The 22,086-nt window shown below is 38.1% G+C and overlaps 1 protein-coding gene across 1 annotated transcript in view; it reads left to right on the plus strand.

Annotated features, from left to right (window-relative positions):
• CNTNAP2 (contactin associated protein 2) overlaps positions 1 to 22,086 on the plus strand; it is a 2,300,337-nt gene that overhangs the window by 662,521 nt on the left and 1,615,730 nt on the right. Inside the window, exon 2 of the mRNA XM_063815738.1 lies at positions 1,435 to 1,545. Coding sequence (XP_063671808.1) covers positions 1,435 to 1,545 — 111 coding nt within the window. The remainder of the gene's footprint in view (positions 1 to 1,434; positions 1,546 to 22,086) is intronic.

Here is a 22,086-nt window from a genome sequence, read left to right on the forward strand (position 1 = left end):
GCCAGAGAACATTTTGAGTACAGCAGCCACAGGTTCACTTACAGTTTGAAAAGTGTTTCTTCAGCTGCTGCCGGCAAAACTATAGCAGAGTGAGAGGGGAAGCAGGGAGACCACACAGTCTTTTGTAACAGTGATCTCTGGAAGCTGTATGTGCCCTATCTGTAGCTATGGAGTTGAAGCGAGGCAGTAGGATTTGGAACATCCCAGTATCAGAAGACTTAGCCCTCCATGCCATCTCCCAGAGACCCAGAGAGGGACGGTAGACTCAGAACAGTCCTGGCCACGTTAACATTAGAACTTTTGCCAACTTAGGCGTTGGCAAAATGAGAAAGATCCATCAAAGGAATCAGAGAACAAGCAGCTAATGAGAAAAAAGAGAAAAAAAATCTTAATGACATTATAAAAGCCAAGTGCAGAAAGTGTTACAAATATAATTGAGGTATTGCCTGGTTTCAGTGCAGTTGATTGGTTGAGCACGATGGGAACTGATTAATTTTTCTGTCAGTAATAATTTTCAAGTTGATGGTTATTCTGTCTTTACTTGCTGATGTCTAGTTCTTTCTTTCTTTGATTTTTGAGACGGAGTTTTGCTGTTGTTGCCCAGGCTGGAGTGCAGTAGCGCGATCTTGGCTCACCGCAACCTCCGCCTCCCAGGTTCAAGCAATTCTCCTGCCTCAGCCTCCCGAGTACCTGGGATTACAGGCATGCACCACCATGACCGGTTAATTTAGCATTTTTTGTAGAGATGGGGTTTCTCCTGTTGGTCAGGCTGGTCTTGAACTCCCGACCTCAGGTGATCCACCCGCCTTGGCCTCCCAAAGTGCTGGGATTACAGGCATGAGTCACCACTCCCAGCCTCTTTTTTCTATTCTAGTGAGAACATGTAACATGAGATCTGCCTTGATAAGTGTGCAATATCATCTAGAGGTATAATATTTCACACCAGATCTCCAGAACTTAGTCATCTCACATAACTGAAATTTTATACGTGTTGGTTAGCAACTCCCCATTTCTTGGTCTTTTGGCTTTGGTAGGAGTCCTGTTTGTCTTTCCTCCTCCAACGTTGGTAATTCTAGTTCTCTGTTCCTATAATGTATAAATACCTGAAGATTTCCAGGAGATGCCAGATACCAAAGCCGATTACAGGAACAAGCTCAATTTTACTCATGATTCTCAGATAGCAAGACTGAGGTGAAGTCCTTCGGAGTAATGCGCTTTGCTATGGTTTTCTGTTTGAATATCAGGGTTATATAAACTGCTCCTGTGTTATGTTATACTTAGGATAACAGAATTGCCTAAATTCCTTTGCCAAATATTGTTTCAAAGATATGTAAAAGACATATCAGATTCAATGATTTTTTAACCAACACATACCAATCGTTATTTCGAAATCGTTGTTGAGTGTCTCTCTCCCTCTCTGTCTTTTGTTTTCAGAAAAATGTGATGAGCCACTTGTCTCTGGACTCCCCCATGTGGCTTTCAGCAGCTCCTCCTCCATCTCTGGTAGCTATTCTCCCGGCTATGCCAAGATAAACAAGAGAGGAGGTAAGCCAAATTTTGATTCTTTTATCAATAAACATGTTAAATAAGAACATGTTATATTTATAGCCATATATATATATAATCACACAACAGATGTTGGCAGACACCAGAAATCACTCCTGCCACTTCTATTAAAAGATCCATAGATGCCATTAACCTCTCATGTAATCTCCACATTGGAATAACATAGGAAAACTTAGGCTGGAAGTTAGAGATAGTACGTCAAAAAGGAAGACATTTTGAAGTTGCCTGGGATAATAAAGTCAAAATGGCATAAACGTTTAGAGTTAAAATTCCTATTAATCAGAAAATCATTTAGAAAGATGTAAAAAAGAATTGACTCCCAAAATGCGTACGGTGTATTAAAAAAAGCACTTTGTATTTACTGTATATTAATGTAAAAAGTTAGTTCCTATTGAAAATGCAAATGCCCCTTGTAATTTTTCCTCCGGTACCCAGAATGTAGCTCTATTATAAAATCTGTGTAAAAAATAGTTAGATGTGTGCAACTACAATGTGAGTTGTTGACCTTAAATCATGGTATTTGTTAGTAACTGGCAGTTTCAAATTTTCTAGCAATTCACTGAGAGTAAAAGAACATAATTAAGGACAGAGGCAAAAAACTCTTTTGCTTCAAAGGAACACTGGTACAAACATCAGCGAATGGCAACTTAAAAAGGAAAGAAACAATATTATCTCAGATAAATATGAATCAACAAACAGAGACCATGATGTTTAATTCAGTAAAACAGGAATGGTGGTGGTTGACAGGGGCTTCGGTGGAGAGGGAGAAAAAATGGAGATATCTGTTAAAAGGTACAAAGTTTTAGTTAGACAAGATGAATAAGTTTTGGATATCTATTGTGCAGCATGGTGACTATAGTGAATAATACGTTGCATGCTTGAAAATCGCTAAAGTAACAGCTTTGAAGTGGTCTCACCATTTATGAAAAATAACTGTGTTGTGATGGATATGTTAATTATCTTGAGTTAATTATTTCACAACACATATGTCAAAACACCATGTTGTATACTATAAATATATAAATTTTTTGTGACTGCACCTTAATAAAGCTAAAGGAAAATAAGAAATGTGAAATCATAAAACAATCTAGAATCAACCAATTCTATAAATAAAAACATAAAAGGGAATGAATATAGGAGGAAGTAAGAAAGGGAAGAAGGGAGGGAAGGAGAAAGGGAGGGAGGGAGAGAGGAAGGAAGAAAGGAAGGAAGGAAGGAAACAAAGATGAAAAAAGAAAGCAGGAGGAAACCCAAAAGAAGAACAAGAAGAAGAAAATAAAGAGAGGAAGAAAAAATATTGTATCAGAAAAGAAAGGCATATCAGATTTAGAAAGACCAAAAAAGAGAAGAAAATAGATAGGAAAAAGCTAGCCTAGTGTATACAGAATAATATATAAGGTATTCACAGATGTATGAAGAGGTCTCAGTCAGTAAAAAGACTTGGTGAAAGAGTGATACACAAGCAAAGGTAGAGGAACATAACAAAAATGCAGTTTTAATGTAATATTAGTATAAATTAGCTCATTTTTATAACCTGATATTCATCAGGCTATGGACATGAGAGAGTTGTTGAGTTACTATAAGTTATCAAAAATTCTGCATAAAGATGTTGAAGTAATATAAATTTTAATATATTTCTCTCTCATAAAAGTCATTGGAAACAACTAAAACAATGAATATAGACAGAAAAACATGAAACAAGGGACTGGCCATACCCAAATGGTAATTATGATACAGACCTTCGCATTACTAGGAAATCTAGGACAAAATATGAAATAGAGATACCATATAATTCTAGGTCCCAAGAGAGTGTACTGTTCCCTAAAAGAAGTGCCATAATGCCGAGAGACATAAAGCACCTGTGAGGAATGGAAGCAGAGTCAGAAAATGTTACTTTCAAAAGTTTTGAGTGAAAATACGACTGAAGAAGATGATTTGCTCAGTAAATTTGGGCAAGTCAGGTTCTGTCATGCAAACAGCACTTCAGGAATACAAATGAGACAATCTAGTCACCAATGAGAAAATTGAAAGTGCACAATAAAGAAATTGTGGCCACATGACTGGTGTTGAGCAAGGAACCCATTTCCATATAAGACCTTGACTAAACAATGTAGGAGCTATAGTTGTGGGAGAGAGTATAAATGTTATAGGCACAGAAATGTAAAAGTGTCAATTATGGGAATTACAGAGATGTGGGTGTTTTTTCTTTCTAACCTTTCATAGCAGCAGGTTACCAGATGCTGAAACTTTAGGTACAAATTTATTCTGCCTTTGGTTTTTGAATGGGAAATAACATCTTTTACAAGAAAAAATATATAGGTTTTTTGTTCTCATTTAATTCTAGAAAAGTTAAATTATTTTTCTTTGTTTTAACATAATACAAGATACCACTTTACATCATTTAGAGCTACTTATGTATTTATCTACTCATACAGAGAGAGTCAGATATCTGATATTAAGCTTCCAAAGTGTTAATATATTTCTTAACTTGGACACTTGGATTTGAGGAGTATCTTTACTTTCCTTATAGTAGTTTTGTCTGTAGTTTGTAGAATATATATTTATATCTACCTAGATGATTGACAGGTAGGTAGGTAGGTAGGTAGACAGAAATAGAATGCATTTCCAGAAAGACAGATGTTTCAAAAGCAAAAAAACTATAAAACAAAAGTTACAGTTTCTTAACTGTGTGACCCGAAGTTCATCTCTTTTTGACCATTGATATACTGGATTGTCATACATTAGGGTGAAATTATCATGTTGGGAAAGAAAGTGTTGTGTGTCCTATAGGTATAGATCTACACTTCATTGTAGCCCATTTTATCATTTGTTATGTGGGGACGTGCAGCTACGTACTTTCTGGCTTCTAAAGACTGCTTTGCTTATCAGCGTTATGCTGTCCATAATGACATATAACTCGCCCTCCCCAACGCTCTCATTTTTGCTCCCTAATTTTTACGGATGGTGAGGTAACTAAGCTATATCTTCACCCTTTATGCTGCTCTGCCCCTGAAGGTACAGCAAGAAACATACATGTAGGGCTTCACCCTTGTTGGCCACGTAAATGTGGGTCAAGGGAACTAGCATGAGAAAGAAAGGTTATATCCTCTCCAAGGAAAAACAAAAAGAAAGTCATACATAGTTGTTACAATACAAAACTTTTTTTTTTTTTTTTAAGACAGGGTCTTGCTCTGTTGCCTGGGCTGGAGTGCAGTGGCATGATCTCAGCTCACTACAAGCTCCACCTCCCGGGTTCAAGTGATTCTTCTGCCTCAGCCACACAAGTAGCTGGGATTACAGGAGAGTGCCCACCATGCCTGGCTGATTTTTGCATTTTTTAATAGAAATGGGGTTTTGCCATGTTGGCCAGGTTGGACAACAAAATATTTTCTTCCACTCTAAAATGTATATGCAAATGCCCTTGGGAGAAGAGCCATGTAGGGTGAAATTCTTGAAAACATATATGTGGCTAATAGCCAGCATTGAGAGAAAAGAGATTTTTTTTAAGTATAGCATGATGTTATATATCTGAAAGATATAAAGAAGACAGACAATTCCAAGCAGAAAAAATATATGAACATTATAGAATCCAGGAATGTTGGAGATATATTTTCTTAATTTACAAGTGGCAAGGGTCATCTGATACAGACACTATATAAGTATCTGAAAGTGAGAAGATCATATACTAACAGAAAAATTTCAGAATGTAACCTACTAATTATATAAATGCAGAAAAGAACAAATTCAGTTGAGCATTATGTTGATAAACATTGGCTTCAAGTTTTATTATTTACTTAAATGATATTCCTAAAATACATTTTGGAGAGAAAGTTTATAAATACATAGGAAAGCACCATATAAATGCAAATATTCAAATGACAGATTGTCACATATTTATGAAATTGAATTTAGTTTATGGGTCTCCACAATAGAAATCCATCTGCTATAATCTTGATGTCAGGGACCAGTACATGGCAAAAGTATGGAGGAAATGTGATGTTTAAATGAAAAATCCATGCGTAATTCTGACATGTCTTTTGGAGCTCATTGTTTTTAGTTTGTTGGTGCTGTTGTTGTTTTCTTATCAACACCTTATTCCTGTGATCTGTGTTCTGATTTATCCCCACATTTTTAATCCATCGAAGGCTTCCCAGTCTTGTGTCATTCTGAGTTAGTAGCACTTAGATGTGTTACTCTTTCCAAGATTAGCACAGATACAAAACCTTTGAAAGTTTCAAACAGCATATCCCTTACCTTACTTTTGATATAGAATTTTACAGATTATAAACTGCTTTCATCTGTGCTCTAATTGTTTCTCAATCTTCATAACAACCTGGTTAGAAATAATGGTCAGTTAGAGATGCCAATCAATTCTTCTGCCAAACTTTCAACCTTGTACTTCATATGCCTTTTGTAGAAATCAGTCCTTTTCTTCTGCCAGAGAGACAGCCATCCACCACGTGGTCCGGGTCTCTCTCCACTACCACAGAGGCTTAGTGAGAACACCTGATCTCAACGGATGCTATTAGAATCTCTCTGCTTTGTTACCTGACATCGTTTTGGGAACCCAGGGGACTACTGGGGAAATGATAACAGGCTATGTGTAAACTAGAGAGAAGAGGAGAGCAGGAGCTGGGGAAGAAGTGAAGGCATGAGGCCAGGGTACCTGCACAGAGAAGGATGAATCAAGCTCTGGTTTCACTCACAGGCTCTTTCAGACCCCTGTTTCCAGCTTGCTTAACCTCTGACTGAACTTCAGCTTGAGTCTCTGAGATGTATCATTCCAGTTCTAATGGTCACCTCCCCTTGTCTGAGCTCATTAAAGTAAGTTTTTCTTCCTAGTTACTAAAGGACTTTTGGTTTTAAAGAAAAACACAAACAAAAACTAGTTATTATCCCCGTTTTACAAATTCAAATAATACATATAGAAACCCCAAAATACATCATTAGGTTCTAAAGTAGCATAGCTAGGGAACAGTGGCACAGGGAGATGGACACAAATCCATGTCTTCTGCTGGAACCCGACACTCTTTATATGTGATTACACCAGATGAGGTAATATCAGTGCTGCCTTTTTGAATTAGCCCAATGATGGTGCCTAAAATGAGTTTGAAGATTTGAGTCAAGTTCGATTTATTTATGCTGTTATAGCCAGAGAAACCCAGTCATGCAATCTCAGTATTTCCCAACTAATGTAGATCCTGAATAATTTTCTTTCTTTTCACCTTCCTGCCACTGATTTTTACTTAGTAGATATGTCTAAGAATCTTGTTTGTTGCCTCCTCAAAGATGTTTCCTCCTATGTATTTTCCCTGAGTAATTTCTCCCATTTTAAGAATGCGTCATCTTCTCTATCACACCAGACGGCGGAAGGTTGTGGTGGTGATGTTGTTTTCACATTAGTTTTCCTCTATTTCCTTCAGCAGGGAAAACACATTGCACTTGCAGGCCACATAATTAATAACCACTTATCAAAGGAGTATGTGAATAACAGATGTTTGGAGAGACTGCTAGAATAGATCTCTTGAAGTTCCTACGTGTATCTCAAAGAGAACCACAGTCCTTACCTTTCCTTAAAAGACACCACTTTATACTAGAATGATTTATAATCCTTTGGGTGTGTACCCAGTAATGGGATTGCTGGGCCAAATGGTATTTCTGGTTCTAGATCCTTGAGGAATTAACACACTGTCTTCCACAATGGTTGAACGAATTTACACTCCTACCAACAGTGTAAAAGTGTTCCTATTTCTCCACATCCTCGCCAGCATCTGTTGTTTCCTGACTTTTTTTTTTTTTTTTTGGTAGTGGGGACGGAGTCTCTCTCTGTTGCCCAGGCTGGAGTGCAGTGGTGCGATCTCGGCTCACTGCAAGCTCTGCCTCCGCGGTTCATGCCATTCTCCCCCCTCAGCCTCCTGAGTAGCTGGGACTGCAGGCGCCCGCCACCATGCCCGGCTAATTTTTTTTTTTTTTTTGTATTTTTAGTGGAGACAGGGTTTCACCATGTTAGCCACGATCGTCTCAATCTCCTGACCTTGTGATCCACCCGCCTCGGCCTCCCAAATTCCTGGGATTACAGGCGTGAGCCACTGTGTCCGGCCGGTTTCCTGACTTTTTAATGATAACCATTCTAACTGGTGTGAAATAGAATCTCATTGTGGTTTGATTTGCATTTCTCTAATGACCAGTGACGAGGAACTTTTTTTAAATATGTTTCTTGGCCGCAATCCAACCCAAATGGCCACCAATGATGGACTGGATAAAGAAAATGTGGGACATATACACCACGGAACACTATGCAGCTATAGAAAAGAATGAGTTAATGTCCTTTGCAGGGACATGGATGAAGCTGGAAGCCATCATTCTCAGCAAACTAACACAGAAACAGAAAACCAACACTGCATGTTCTCACTTACAAATGGGGGCTGAACAATGAGAACACATGGACACAGGGAGGGGAACATAACACACTGTGGTCTTTCATAGGGTGAAGGGCAAGGAGAAGGAGAGCATTAGGAGAAATACCTAGTGCATGCGGGGCTTAAAACCTAGATGACAGGGCAGGGTGCGGTGGCTCACGCCTGTAATCCTAGCACTTTGGGAGGCCTAGGCAGGTGGATCGTGAGGTCAGGAGATCCAGACCATCCTGGCTAACATGGTGAAATCCCATCTCTACTAAAAATACAGAGAATTAGCCGGGCGTGGTGGTGGGCGCCTGTAGTCCCAGCTACTCGGGAGGCTGAGGCAGGAGAATGGCGTGAACCCAGGAGGCAGAGCTTGCGCTGAGCCCAGATCGCGCCACTACACTCCAGCCTGGGTGACAGAGCGAGACTCCGTCTCAAAAACAAAAACAAAAACAAAAAAAACACCCTAGGTGACAGGTTGATAGGTGCAGCAAACCACCGTGGCACATGTGTACCTATGTAACAAACCTACACATTCTGCCCATGAATCCCAGAACTTAAAAAAAAAAAAAAAAATCACTAAAGCCATAGTTTCCAGTTTAATTTTTAAAAATTAACATAAAAAGACACAAAAGACACCACTGAAGTTCATAATTGCCACCATGCCTTTATACCACAGCTTGCTCAGATAATCACTGTAGGCTGGTGTCATTTTCCACTTCCTGTTGGCCAAGAGGAAGTTCTAGTGATTAGCATGACGCCAACCTGTTCCCTAGCTCACACTTACATACACATGTCCCCCTCTGGAAACACGCTGGGCTGCCTCTTACAGGCTCCCAGGCAGTTCAGCAAACAGTAAAAGCTTACTCTACTCTTGAGAAATCTATTATTCCTGCTATTCCTAGAAAGAAAATGTTTCCCTTTTTCCCACTCTCAATTCTCTTGTCTCTGAGTTGCATTTACAAAACACCTTCTTTCCCTCTGCTTTTTCTTTGCTCTCCTCTTTTTGCCTTTAAATATTAGAAGGATCTGTCACAACTAATTAAATCTAGAACTGCAGCTGATAATACTATAAACTGGGAACGGAACCACAGTGCGTCCATGAGGGCATTGTCTGTCTGTGTGGCCTAGCTCCTGCTGGTACTCTTCTGCTGTCTCTAGTTCGGGATGTACTCCTTTGTTACACATGGCCCACTCATGACCGCCCGAATCAGCCACAGTAGGCAGTATTCTTAACCTTAATTAGGAAGCTTTTCTCTTAGAATATAACATCAAGGCTTAGATTATGAAGTAGACTAAAGTTCCCAATTGATGAGATTCTGCCCTATTTTTGCAGCTTCCATTCCAATATTTTTCCTGTTTCCCTTTGCCAGCCTCTACCATGTACTACTTTTTTAAATTTTCTCCTTTTCTCACTCACAGGTAATTCATTATTACTTAAGTATGAAGTAATCGGTGAAGTGATACCTCTCAGGACGATTTGCCTTATAAAAGCACATCCTTGGGAGCAGAAAAATTCAAAGAACTGGTTTTCTAATGGGGCATTTCAGGATATTTGACATTCCTATTTTGGCTGGTCATACTTCTTCATCTTCAATTGGCTCTCCTGGAAACACCTGCTGATTTTGTCGGCTCTGAGGCAGTGCTGAGCAGTAAAAGGAGAGTGGCTTGTCTTCATGCCTAACTAAGTTCCAGTACTGAGCTGACCAAGGACAAGCATGGGATTAGCAAATTATTTAAATGTATTGTATCTTGGTTTCCTGATTTCTATGATTACTGTATCTGAACCAGGATATAATAATGATAAAGGATATAATATGGAATAATTTGTCATCTGAGTCAGGAACTTTTGACAGTGAAAGAGAGTATCATTAATAGTTACACCAGGGTAATCCTGAAAGTATGGTCCCTCTACTTGTAGTTTAAAATAAAATCAGTTATACTGTTTAGCAGAGCTACCATGAAGGTTAAAAGAAACAATTTACACAAACTATGTTGCATTGAAATATTAGTCTCTTTCCCATAAGTTACTCCCAGCTTCTAAAAACAACACTATAGATACCAACATTTTAAAACGAGGATTGAATTAAATACCTTTGTCATTACAAAGACGATGCCTCCTTAAAAATTTATTGTTTAAATTTGTGTATTTGCCAATGTATGTGTGTTTTCCCCCATTATCATCTAAGACAAAATATTATCATAATAATTTAAAAATTAGTAAAATAACATTTTTAAAACTTTCAGTATTTTTGGGGTGTTAAGACTTACAGTGACTTAAATATTCTGCAGGACTTTTCACCTCAAACTCCTTTCAATTTAAGTGAAAGAGATTATGCCAGTGATTTTTAAGTGTTGTTTTGTTCTTATTATCTTAATGTTGTTTGAATTTGATCTCTTAGAATCTATATATCTTATAGAAACTAACATGTAGTTATTATAAGCCTCATATAAAAAATTATTCTGGACATTAGGGCGAATAAAAAGTATCACCTTTGTTTTCCTTAGCCCAATATATTCTATCTTTTAAATACGACTTTTCAAAGATTTCTTCTGAAGACCTCACAGATTTCATATCCACCTCCCCAAATGAATGAGAGTTTCCATCTAACTGGTATTGTGAATTTTAATGTATTCTTTTTTATTTAATTCTCAAAGATAAACCAAAATTTTGGCTTGACTGGGAGTTTTATAAAATTAAATGTGTAATACAGGAATATGTGTATCATTGACACTTGTTATAAATGATAGAATGTTGAAAGCAAACTCACCAGGCAATGACTCATACATTTTGTTCGGGCATACCTTTTTAAATTTTAAAATAGTATTGTTATCTTTCAACCATTACACTCAATTTTAAAATGTTGGTATTTCAACACCTTGTTTTTGTTTTCTTCATAGAAATCTGTGCTAGGTTTTGTTGCAATTTCCATAGAGCAATGCGTCCCAAAGTGCATGATGTTAATACGTGTGGTGAACACACGTATATACATACAAGTTTCCATAATCAAATCAGACTGGACAGATCTCGTGCTCTGGGATCTTCTTTTGGAGAATCACAGATCGTCTTTATCACAGAACATCTTTAAGGCCAGCAGAATACATTTCCACTTTGGGATTTGCTTTTACAAAATTTAGCTAAACACTGTGCGGATCACGGGCTTTCAATGGGGTTTCTTTAATGTGCTTAGAAATATAGTCGTATCTCCCACGGGTTCACTACTGTGTTTCTGAAAATACTGATTATAAAAGTTCTTTGATAATAAGTCTAGTGATTTTTAGTTTAACAGAATGAACTCGACTTAATTAGAGAAAGGGGAATAAAGATAAAAGAGTTTTTCAATTTTGGACTTTTGAGATGAAAAATTTTTTAGTTAATTATTTTTAGGAAGTTACTATTTTCCGCTTTGTGTACCAAATTCTGTATATCTTAATATTTGCTATTGAGAAAATCATGTACTGGCTTAACGTCAATGCTATCACATTGATCCCTGCTGCCGCCTTTGAAATGGCTCTGGAATATTAATTTTCTAACACTCTCTTTAGATCACAACATTAATAGCTGATTGTCTAAAAGAGGGGGAAGTTTGCGAATAATTCATTATTATAATATGTTTGGTAATTTTAGTTTAAACACAATACTGAAAACTATCCTATTTGGTACTGGCCCTATAAAGTTTAGGACATATGGGATGGGATAACCACATCTGAACTAGCAAAGAAATGTATTTAAACAAAAAAAAAATAATTTAAGAAGATGTGAAGAATACATATACCTTTGTAAGATTGTTGATATGGATCTAGATTTTTCGTTACCCATAGGAGACATCTTGGGCCACTTCCTACTTATGTTCAATTGCCAAAATTCCTCACTCACTTCTATAATGAGAAATTTTGAGTGGACACTCTCTAGGACCCTGTCGTCACTGAATGCCCGTCGTGTAGCCAAGAAAGATCATAATTCCTTGGTCTTGATCTTACTGGGCTCTTACAAATTCTTAGTGGTCTGAACCACACCTCCCTCTGTGCGTAGATATAGTTTCTATGAAATTTCTGGAGAATGGTCAGGATATCTAGGCAAAAAGCTTTATCAAATATTTACACATTGAATTTTTCTTTCTAAACCATTCAAGAATATAGGCAAAATGTGTTTACGAGAATAATCATTTAATATTCCTTTAACCCTTTGCTTTTTTTTTTTTTCTTTTAAGACAAGGTTTGTCACCCAGGCTAGAGTGCAGTGGCATGATCAGGGCTCGCTACAGCCTCCATATCCTTGTGCTCAGGTGATCCTCCCATCTCAGCCTCCTGAGTAGCTAAGATTATAGACTCCCACCACCATGCCCTGCTAATTTTGTTTTTAATGTTTGTACAGACAGGGTTTTGCCATGTGTGTCAGGCTGGTCTTGAACTCCTGCACTCAAGTGATCTACCCACCTTGGCCTCCCAAAGTGCTAGGATTACAGGCATGAGCCACAGAGCCCAGCCTATATGCTAACTTTCTTCATAGAGAGTCTTTAGTATTTTTCACATCTCAAATAAGGAGGTGGAGAATTTTTGTGAATGATTTCTACCATCAGAAATATTCATTTTAAAAATAAAATTCTTCACAGCCTGAAAGCACTTTCATGCTGTACTTATGCAGGTTTGACTCTCAGAGAATTATTTTCTAAATGTGTGAACAAGTACATAAAATATTATTTATTGCATATATTATTCTACTAATTGTAAATTTCAAATACTCATTGCTTATATGTAGGAATCATTTGTTAAATCAAGAGTTAATATTTGCTAGTACTTTTCTTGTTCCAAAAAACTATCTCACAAATTGTTTGGTCACTGTCGTAGCCAATTGGAGTCTAGACTATAATAGCAGATGAGTAATAACAACCAACGCAATTATCATCATAAATAAACTAGAAATTTAAATCTCATTTTTAAAAATGAATATTCAGAGTCATTAGAGAATGGCCCTCTCATATCAACATTCTTTCAATGCTTCCAATATTGTAGAACAGAGACCATGAGGATAATGTTGAGCTGATAAAGCATGTCTTTCTTATCTCAAGATATTATTTCACATACATGGCTTTCGACTTGTGCTGGCTTTTGGGTAACAGAATACATTGTATCGGTCCTTAACACTGTATCTGGCTCATAAGAAATACATTCTGTAACCCAGTAGAAGCAGTGTAGCCTACAAGAAGAAATGAAGGCCAGGAAAGAATAGGGCAAGTCCACAAGTAGCCGTTTGGGAAGCTCACATCAGCTGGTTGGTGAGTGGCATTGAACAGAGTTCATTCAATAGACAAGTTTAGGCCATAAAAAAACTGCACCTGTAAAAACTATAGTTCAAACCTGAAAATTACAATTCCTCTATACCAAATGAGTGACTGTATTTTTCAATATCTACTCTCCTGTAATTAGAGAAAATTCCATGCTTTTGTGACTATTTATCCCTTTTCTTTATTTTACTTATTAAGAGAAAAAGCAGACCAAATTATTTCCAAGACAATTGGGAGAACTTAATCTAATAATGACTCTGTTAGCAACCGGGTCAGGTCATACTTATTAAAATGAACAGACCCTTGTCTTAATACCCTTAGCAAATTAGTGACTTTTTCACATTTTTTTCTTTCAGAATTAAGAAATATAGAATTGTTCTTTCTTTTATATGCATGCCTTGCAAAAGTAATTCTAAAAATATCGTCACTAGTAAGAATTCAAAGCAGTGTAGCCTTTGTTAGCTGCCTTTTCTATACACCAAGAATGAGCAATCAACATTGTTTACTCGTCCTCTTGCTTTAAAACTCAGATATATGCTTGACGTGAATATTGCTGACAATAAAACATGACATTTAAGACAGTCTATTTTTATTGTTCTTGCCTCTTTAACATCAAAATGTAAACACAAAATGTAGAAAGATTTCTTCCCCAGGTTTTCACCCAAAGGTCATTTTATTTTATTTCCCTTAGCTATTTAGATTTTCTTAGCAAGGTAAGGAATTCATGTTGCTTTTATTTTGCTTGGTTTTCATTCTCAGCAACTTTTGCAATGTATTTCCTTTGCATCTGTCTTCTGCTTTAAAATTGATAGACAATGGTATCTGTTTGAACTGGGGGTCCTTGTCTGCAATATGTCTGTAACCTCCACCTCACCAGACATCCACAACCGGAAAGACTCTTCTGCCTCCAGGATGAATTATTTTGCATTACAAGGTTTGTGCCTGACCATATGTATGAATAATGCATAATTAAGCGTGTTCTATAATTTTCTCTAGCCAGTGTCTGGCACATACATATTTGGATGGATAACGAATTGGGTTTTGTTTGTTTTGTTTTCAACCCTCTGCTTAGACCACCAAATAAGTCTTATAAGGATCTACTCTTAAGGTGATGAAAAGTATTGTTGACTTCCTTACTCTTCCTCCCTGAGTGTTCTAGAGGGTGGAAGTTAAAATCACGTGCTTCTGAGGTGTACAGGCTTCTATGGTACTGTGTGCAGAATTGGTGGATTTTTGGTCTCGCTGACTTCAAGAATGAAGCTACGGACCCTCGCGGTGAGGGTTACAGTTCTTAAAGAGGGTATATCCGGAGTTTGTTCCTTCAGATGTCCAGATGTGTTTGGAGTTTCTTCCTTCTGGTGGGTTCGTGGTCTCGCTGACTTCAGGAATGAAGCTGCAGACCTTCGCGGTGTTACAGCTCTTAAAGGCTGCACGTCTGGAGTTGTTCCTTCCTTCTGGTGGGTTCGTGGTCTCCCTGGCTTCAGGAGTGAAGGTGCAGACCTTCACGGTGAGTGTTACAGCTCATAAATGCTGCACGGACACAAAGAGTGAGCAGCAGCAAGATTTATTGTGAAAAGCGAAAGAACAAACCTTCCACCGCGCATGAGGGTACCCGAGCAGGTTGTCACTGCTGGCTGGGGTGGCCTGCTTTTCTTCCCTTATCTGGCCCCACCCACATCCTGCTGATTGGTCCATTTTACAGAGAGCCGATTGGTCCGTTTTGACAGAGTGCTGATTGGTGCATTTACAATCCTTTAGCTAGACACAAAAGTTCTCCAAGTCCCCACCAGATTAGCTAGACATAGAGCACTGATTGGTGCATTTACAAACCTTTAGCTAGACACAGAGTGCTGATTGGTGCGTTTACAATCCTTTAGCTAGACACAAAAGTTCTCCAGGTCCCCACCAGATTAGCTAGACATAGAGCGCTGATTGGTGCATTTACAAACCTTTAGCTAGACACAGAGTGCTGATTGGTGCGTTTACAATCCTTTAGCTAGACACAAAAGTTCTCCAGGTCCCCACCAGATTAGCTAGACACAGAGGGCTGATTGGTGCTTTTACAAACCTTTAACTAGACGGAAAAGTTCTCCAGGTCCCCACCCTGCCGAGAAGCCCAGCTGGCTTCACCTCTCAATGGCACTGGCCACGGGACTTTGTGGCACCTAGCCCAGGCACTCTAGCAGCCCAGAGGGGCTTGTCCCCCAAACAAGCCCAGCAGGCGCGGGCCGGCCACCAAGCCGGTGCCCACCTGGAACCCGTGTGGCCCGCGAGCAGAGGGAGCGGACTCTTGCCTCTGCCAGCCCCAGAGGGGGACCCCCACAGCACAGCAGCGGGCTGAAGGGCTCCTGGAGTGCGGCCAGAGTGGACGCCGAGGCCGAGGAGGCACCAAGAGCCAGGAAGGACTGCTAGCACATTGTCATTTCTCAGTACTAGAGAGTCATAGGGATTGCTAGAGACTCTTCTCGTATTATGGTAAGGTCATACATTCTCATAGGATCATATAGAATTCCCAGAGGAGGATGATTAAATTTATTCCAACAAGAGGCTAATAAAGCAGAAATGATGACTTCTTTACTGTTGAAGGGCTGGCCGTCCACAAAAACAAGTGCCAAGAAGGCCAAAATAGCAAAGAATGTTACCACTGCCCCCACCACATTTATATTCCCAAACCTTCCACACACCTACATTCACATTCAAATAGTATTAAAGTATAAGCAGTTCTCATTGGTCTCCAGGTCTTTTTTTTAATTAGATAGATCGGTCTTCGTAAACAGCATTAACATGTTTAAGCTTCCTGTCCTTTGGTAGTGACTTAAGTTGTCAACTTCCTTAAAAGTCATTACTGATGGCAAAGTATTTCTTTTTGGTCATTTCAAGACATCCACGTTTTTTGTTTTGTTTTGTTTTGTTTTGTTTTTTCCTCTATCTCTATCTCAGAACTTATAATGAAGTATTGTATTGTAGACTTATTTTTCTGACCCCAAGAGACTGGGTGGGTGTCACCTGAAGACATGCCCTATGTATCAAGTATCCATGAATACTTGACATACAGGATGGTGCCAAGAGCAGAGTTGATACTCACAAATGTAGAAATAAATGCTTGTATGTACATATTATTTTATCTGATCCTTACAAAACCCTAGGAAGAAATTCAGAAGTTACAAAACTCAGTTTGATGAATAAGAAAACTGAGATTCACCAAGTTTAGATTCTTGCCTAAGGTCACAGCTAACAGAAACCGGATTTGAGTATTTAAAATGAAGTCTTCTGACTTCAAAATAATTCACTATTCTGTTCTCCACTGGTCTTCCCTGACTTTGTGAGAACTTTTCTTTTGGAAAAATTTGAATAATATTTGAGTTGGTTATAGGGCATAACTAAAGTTTTCCCACTGGTGTTTTAGAACACAAAAAGAGACATTTCTCTTTCATTTCTGAGAAGCATATATTGAGTAGATTTTCATTCGGAATGCCTTTGTGATTTCTTTGCATGTTTTTTAATCTGTTTTAAATAATCTGAAAGTAAAAGAAGTTATCTTAAATATTTGCATATAATGATGTATTTGTTAAAAGCATATCATTTTTTCACTATACTAAAAGCCTAGCCAAAATTCACATCAATTTAGTCTAATTTTTGAATTTGTATTATGTGGGGTGGCAGGCAAAAAAAAAAAAAAAAGACAAACCTGTACTCTAAATATTATATATGTGGGAACCAGTCAAGATTTGAACAGAACAATGAGACCAACATTCTCTCTACCAGAAAAGAATTTAAATAAGAAAAAACTACTGATGTGCAGCACCAATACGCTAGAATCTGACAGAAGCTGTATTTTTAAAGTCACTAACACTCTTAATGTTCAAAACACACCTGGGAAAAAGCAGTAAGTCAGTACAAAGTGAAAGAAAATGAATAACAGGAGTAAACCTCAACCACAAAACAGAAAGTATGTGAGGCCTACTAGATATGCCGTAAGTGGATCTACATTTAGTGTGAGATGAGAACAATCTGGCATCAATAATAACAATATCCCATTGTATGATCATTATCAATCACTAAATGCTTTCTTCCCTTTCAAATAAAGGATTCAGCATTGTGACATTTTGCCTTTCATTTTGTTGTTGTTTAGTAGAATGACCATACTTCCTGGAAAACTAGAACCTCCCAAGGGAATTGATTCATTCTTTTCTCCCAAACTTCTTTCTATCAAGTATTAAATAAAGTAAAGCAAAGACTCATTTGACCATATCTTTCAAAGTTACCATTATCTACCTTCTCTATAGATTATTTAAGACAATCATTGATGATGGAAAATAATTTTCTAAAGACTGTTTCCAAGAAGCACAAAATACCTTTGGTTTTTAATTCACAATCCTGTATTTGAATTTCAACAATTCAAACAAGAAATTGGAAACCAAATATTGGTATTTTGTACACCAAACTGTGTTTGTTGGTTTCATTCCCAAAGAAATAGCACTAACTAGGAAGAGAAGTATGAGTTTTAGGCTTTCAAATCGTGGCCATCGGGACTTGAGAGGAAATATGCAGGTGCCCCAGTTTTAGGGATGTTTATTGGATATGTCCAAATGATGCAACTTCAGCAAAACTATCTTATCTTCGTGATTTGGTCAGTGATTTTTTTTTTTTTTTTTTTTTTTGTAAGACAGAGTCTCGCTCTGTCGCCCAGGCTGGAGTGCAGTGGCGCGATCTCAGCTCACTGCAAGCTCCGCCTCCCGGGTTCACGCCATTCTCCTGCCTCAGCCTCCCGAGTAGCTGGGACTACAGGCTCCCGCCACCACGCCCGGCTAATTTTTTGTATTTTTAGTAGAGGCAGGGTTTCACCGTGTTAGCCAGGATGGTCTCAATCTCTTGACCTTGTGATCCGCCCACCTCGGCCTCCCAAAGTGCTGGGATTACAGGCGTGAGCCACCGCGCCTGGCCGATTTGGTCAGTGATTTGTATGCAGGGCTCTGGAGACAGGCTTTGAGTACCTCAGTCTTTTTTTTTTTTTTTAACTTTAAGTTCTGGGGTACACGTGTGGAATGTGCAGGTTTGTTACATAGGTTTACATGTGCCACGGTGGTTTGCTGCACCCATCAACCCGTTATCTACAATAGATGTTTCTCCTAATGCTATCCATCCCCCGGCCCCTACCCCCTGACAGGCCCCGGTATGTGATGTCCCCCTCCCTGTGTCCGATGTTCCCCTCCTTGTGTCCATGTGTTCTCATTGTTCAACTCCCACTTATGGGTGACAACACGTGGTGTTTGGTTTTCTGTTCCTGCCTTAGTTTGCTGAGAATGGCGGTTTCCAGCTTCATCCGTGTCCCTGCAAAGGACATGAATTCATCTTTTTTTATGGCTACATAGTATTCCATGGTGTATATGTGCCACATTTTCTTTATCCAGTCTATCAGTGATGGGCATTTGGGTTGATTCCAAGTCCTTGCTATTGTGAACAGTGCCACAATAAACATACATGTGCATGTGTCTTTATAGTAGAATGATTTATAATCCTTTGGGTATCAGTCTTAATTTAGCATCTTGTGGTTCCAAGTGAGAAGTTTAGGTAGACAGACCCAGAGATGCCAACCAGAACTCAACATGCTCCTTGCAGCACTGGGAAAGAAAACGCAGGGTGGAGGAAGCACACAGTCAGTGGTTACGACAGAGATAAAGAATGCTGACGCTTTGTTACAGCTTCACTTTAATGTATTTGTGAGCTCTTTCTAACTTTTCCTTCCATTGATATGACATACATTTGGAAATTATCAGTTCTCCTTAGCAATTTATCAATGAAATGGCAAGGATTCACTAAGGAGTGATAAACAGGCAGGATGTTTTGTCAACAGCCTGAAATATGTTAATCAGCTTCTGGAATGCCAACAATTTAAATTCAAATAGATTTCTCACTGAGCCTGAGATCTAAAACCCTGTGATTCCGTTTCTGTTTATTGGATTAATGTATATTTTAGGTTCCTTTGTCCTCAACTCTTGGGAATCCCCCCTACTATTTTTTTCTTTGTTTGGATGGCTTCGTTGGAATAGAAAAAAGTGTGGTTGATTTCTTCAGAAGTGTTATCTGTGTGACCTCATACTCAACTGTGGGAATAACAGAAAGGCAGAAATCGGGAAATAAAAATCCTGTTGCCGAATGAGAATTCTACATCTCACTGCCGTATGGAATGGTACAGTGATTCATATTTCAGGCACCTCAATTAGACATTCATTATTCATAAACACTTATGTAACTCTGAGTTATTCAGGCTGGGAGAGAGCATTGCAATCTTTCTTTGTCCTTTTATTATATGACATCTTATATCTAAAAAAAAGAAAAAGCTAAAAAAAAAAAAAAAAAACACCCTGTCTGCTACACGTAAATCTGAACTATACATTTTAGGCAAAATGGCATGAATAAAACAAAGCTGATCTAGTACATTTGGCTTTGTCTTGTCAAAGAAGCAATCTGAACAAATAGGCTAAGATCAATTCTATTAGAGGTGAAATACGGACCAAGATACCAACATTGATCCCTTCAGCCATGGCCCTTGCATATAGTTCTAATGTACAGTAATACAGGTCAGGACCTGGAAAGCCCTAATTGACAAGACTAAGTGTCAAAATCAGTGTTGAAATGCTGCTCAAACTACAGAAAATGAGGTATCTGGGCATTTAATAAGCATGCATTGAGCTAAGCACATACCACCACTAAAGATTCATTTGCATGTGGGATTAAAACATCTGAAAAGTTGACAAGGGAACTTTTTAGAGACTCTGAGATGGTGACATCATTATGACACAAGGCACTGTTGGTCTGAAGCACACTGGTGAGTGTCCCCAGCCATAAATTTGGAGATAGTTCAGGTGGCATCTGAGTATTAATCAAAAGAAAATAGATACTTGTCTTACTTGATGAAAATAATTATTTTTTTTGAAGGGGCATTAATAATTTAACAAATATTTGTGGTTTACTTTGTGTTCAGAACATGTTGTAGTCTATGTCAGCACTGTCTGGTAAAATACATGGTGAGCCATATATGTAATTTTCAATTATCTAATACCTGCATGGAAAGAAACGAAAAAGAAACAGGTGAAATACATTTTATATGTTTTAGTTAAACTAAAATATTGAAATATTGTCATTTTGTTATGTAATCAATATAAAAATGATCAATTTGCTACTTTACATTTTTCATACTAAATTTTTAAAATCTGGTGTGTATGTTACACTTATCTTGATTCAGAAACTAAATTTCCATCAGAAATACCTCATCTATATTTAAATTTCACAACATTTATGGTTTAAACACTGGACTCACATAGCCAAATTGCTCCCAAAATATCTAAAATGTTCTCCTATAAATGAATTAATGATCAGTTTTAAAATATACATTTAAATTATTTAAAATCAAATAGCAAATTTAGATCTGCAGTCTCTCAGACATGTGTTAGTCCTTCTAGCAACATGCCGAGTCTGAGTAGCCACAGGTATTGACGCCTGCACCTGTGGGAATGGTGACCCTGGGGATGTGCAGGGTGTAATCATATGCAGTGGCATTAATCTTTGGGGAGAGTCAGAATTCATTTATAGCCTGGTGGTGGCTGAGAGATGACAGAATTATAATAACTGAGGAGGCTAAGTACTTAACATCAATTTGCAGGGCAGTCTCATTTTATCAGGAAAAGCAAGAATGGCAGAGGCAAGAATGCGATAGCTGTTCCTTGACATTGGAAAACCTTCAGCAAAACCCAGGGTTTGGGGGTTCCCCCTGGGTGTCTGAGATGTAGCATTCAGCACTAGCTCCAGCCTTTGGGCAGCTGTGGGGGCCAGAGACCAAGTGTGGTCCCCGGCCCAGGGTGGGATTAGACAGCATAAGTGGTGTCAAGAAGTATATGTTAGAGTTAATGAAGAGTAGGTAGTATGTGGATCACAACTCTAGGGACCATCAAATAAAACTTCTTTCAGTTAAGACATTTTGTTTACTGTTAAAGAAGACAGGACTCTAGGATATGTCTTACTTTTCCAGAACATGTTACAAACTGATGTTTCTTGAGATTATGTTGGGGTATGCTCAGCCAGTCTCTCTCACCGGGTTCTAGAGACAGCTGCTGCTGCTGTTGAGGGTAAAAATCTAGTATTCATTGATCTGAACAGCTGAAAGCAAATCCCTTTTGATGGAATCGGATTGACTCAAAGCATTAGACATTTTCTCTCTGTGCAGACTAGGCTAAATGCCCTTGGATAGTCTGTTTCATGGGCTTAGCCTTAGCAATATGGACCTGGATTAATTACTCTGGCATTGTGTAAACTCTGTAACTATGTAGAAATAGTATTATCTCCTATTATATCTCTATGTATGAACATTATATGCAACCTTCTGTTTATTATCACAGTAAAAAAAGTCTGTCCAAATCATTGTATATGCATAATTTCTATTATGTTTAGAGGGATTGATGATTAGAAGTTGATAGGAAGACATTATTTAATAATTACAAGAGAATGCATTCTTTAGCAAGGATAATATACCTCATTAAAAATAAAAATCATTGAATTATTTCTCTACTGAAACATATCAGTGTCATATATAACATGACCCTAAAGGATATCAGTTGTGAATAAAAGCCCCAAAGTGGAGATTAAAGTATTAATAGTCATGGGGGTAGGTATGAATTTGCAGAGGTAGAAACTGAAATACAGATAAATAACTTTCCCATGGTGTCTGTTGTATGTAGTGAAGCCAGGATTAAAAAACTAAGGCCTATCTAACTGTGTTTTTTCATAATGAGGTACTAACTATGATACGAATGCTCCAAAGCTGTCAAACCACG

This window comes from Pan troglodytes, chromosome 6, assembly GCF_028858775.2.
Source record: "Pan troglodytes isolate AG18354 chromosome 6, NHGRI_mPanTro3-v2.0_pri, whole genome shotgun sequence".
Taxonomy (NCBI): Eukaryota; Metazoa; Chordata; class Mammalia; order Primates; family Hominidae; genus Pan; species Pan troglodytes.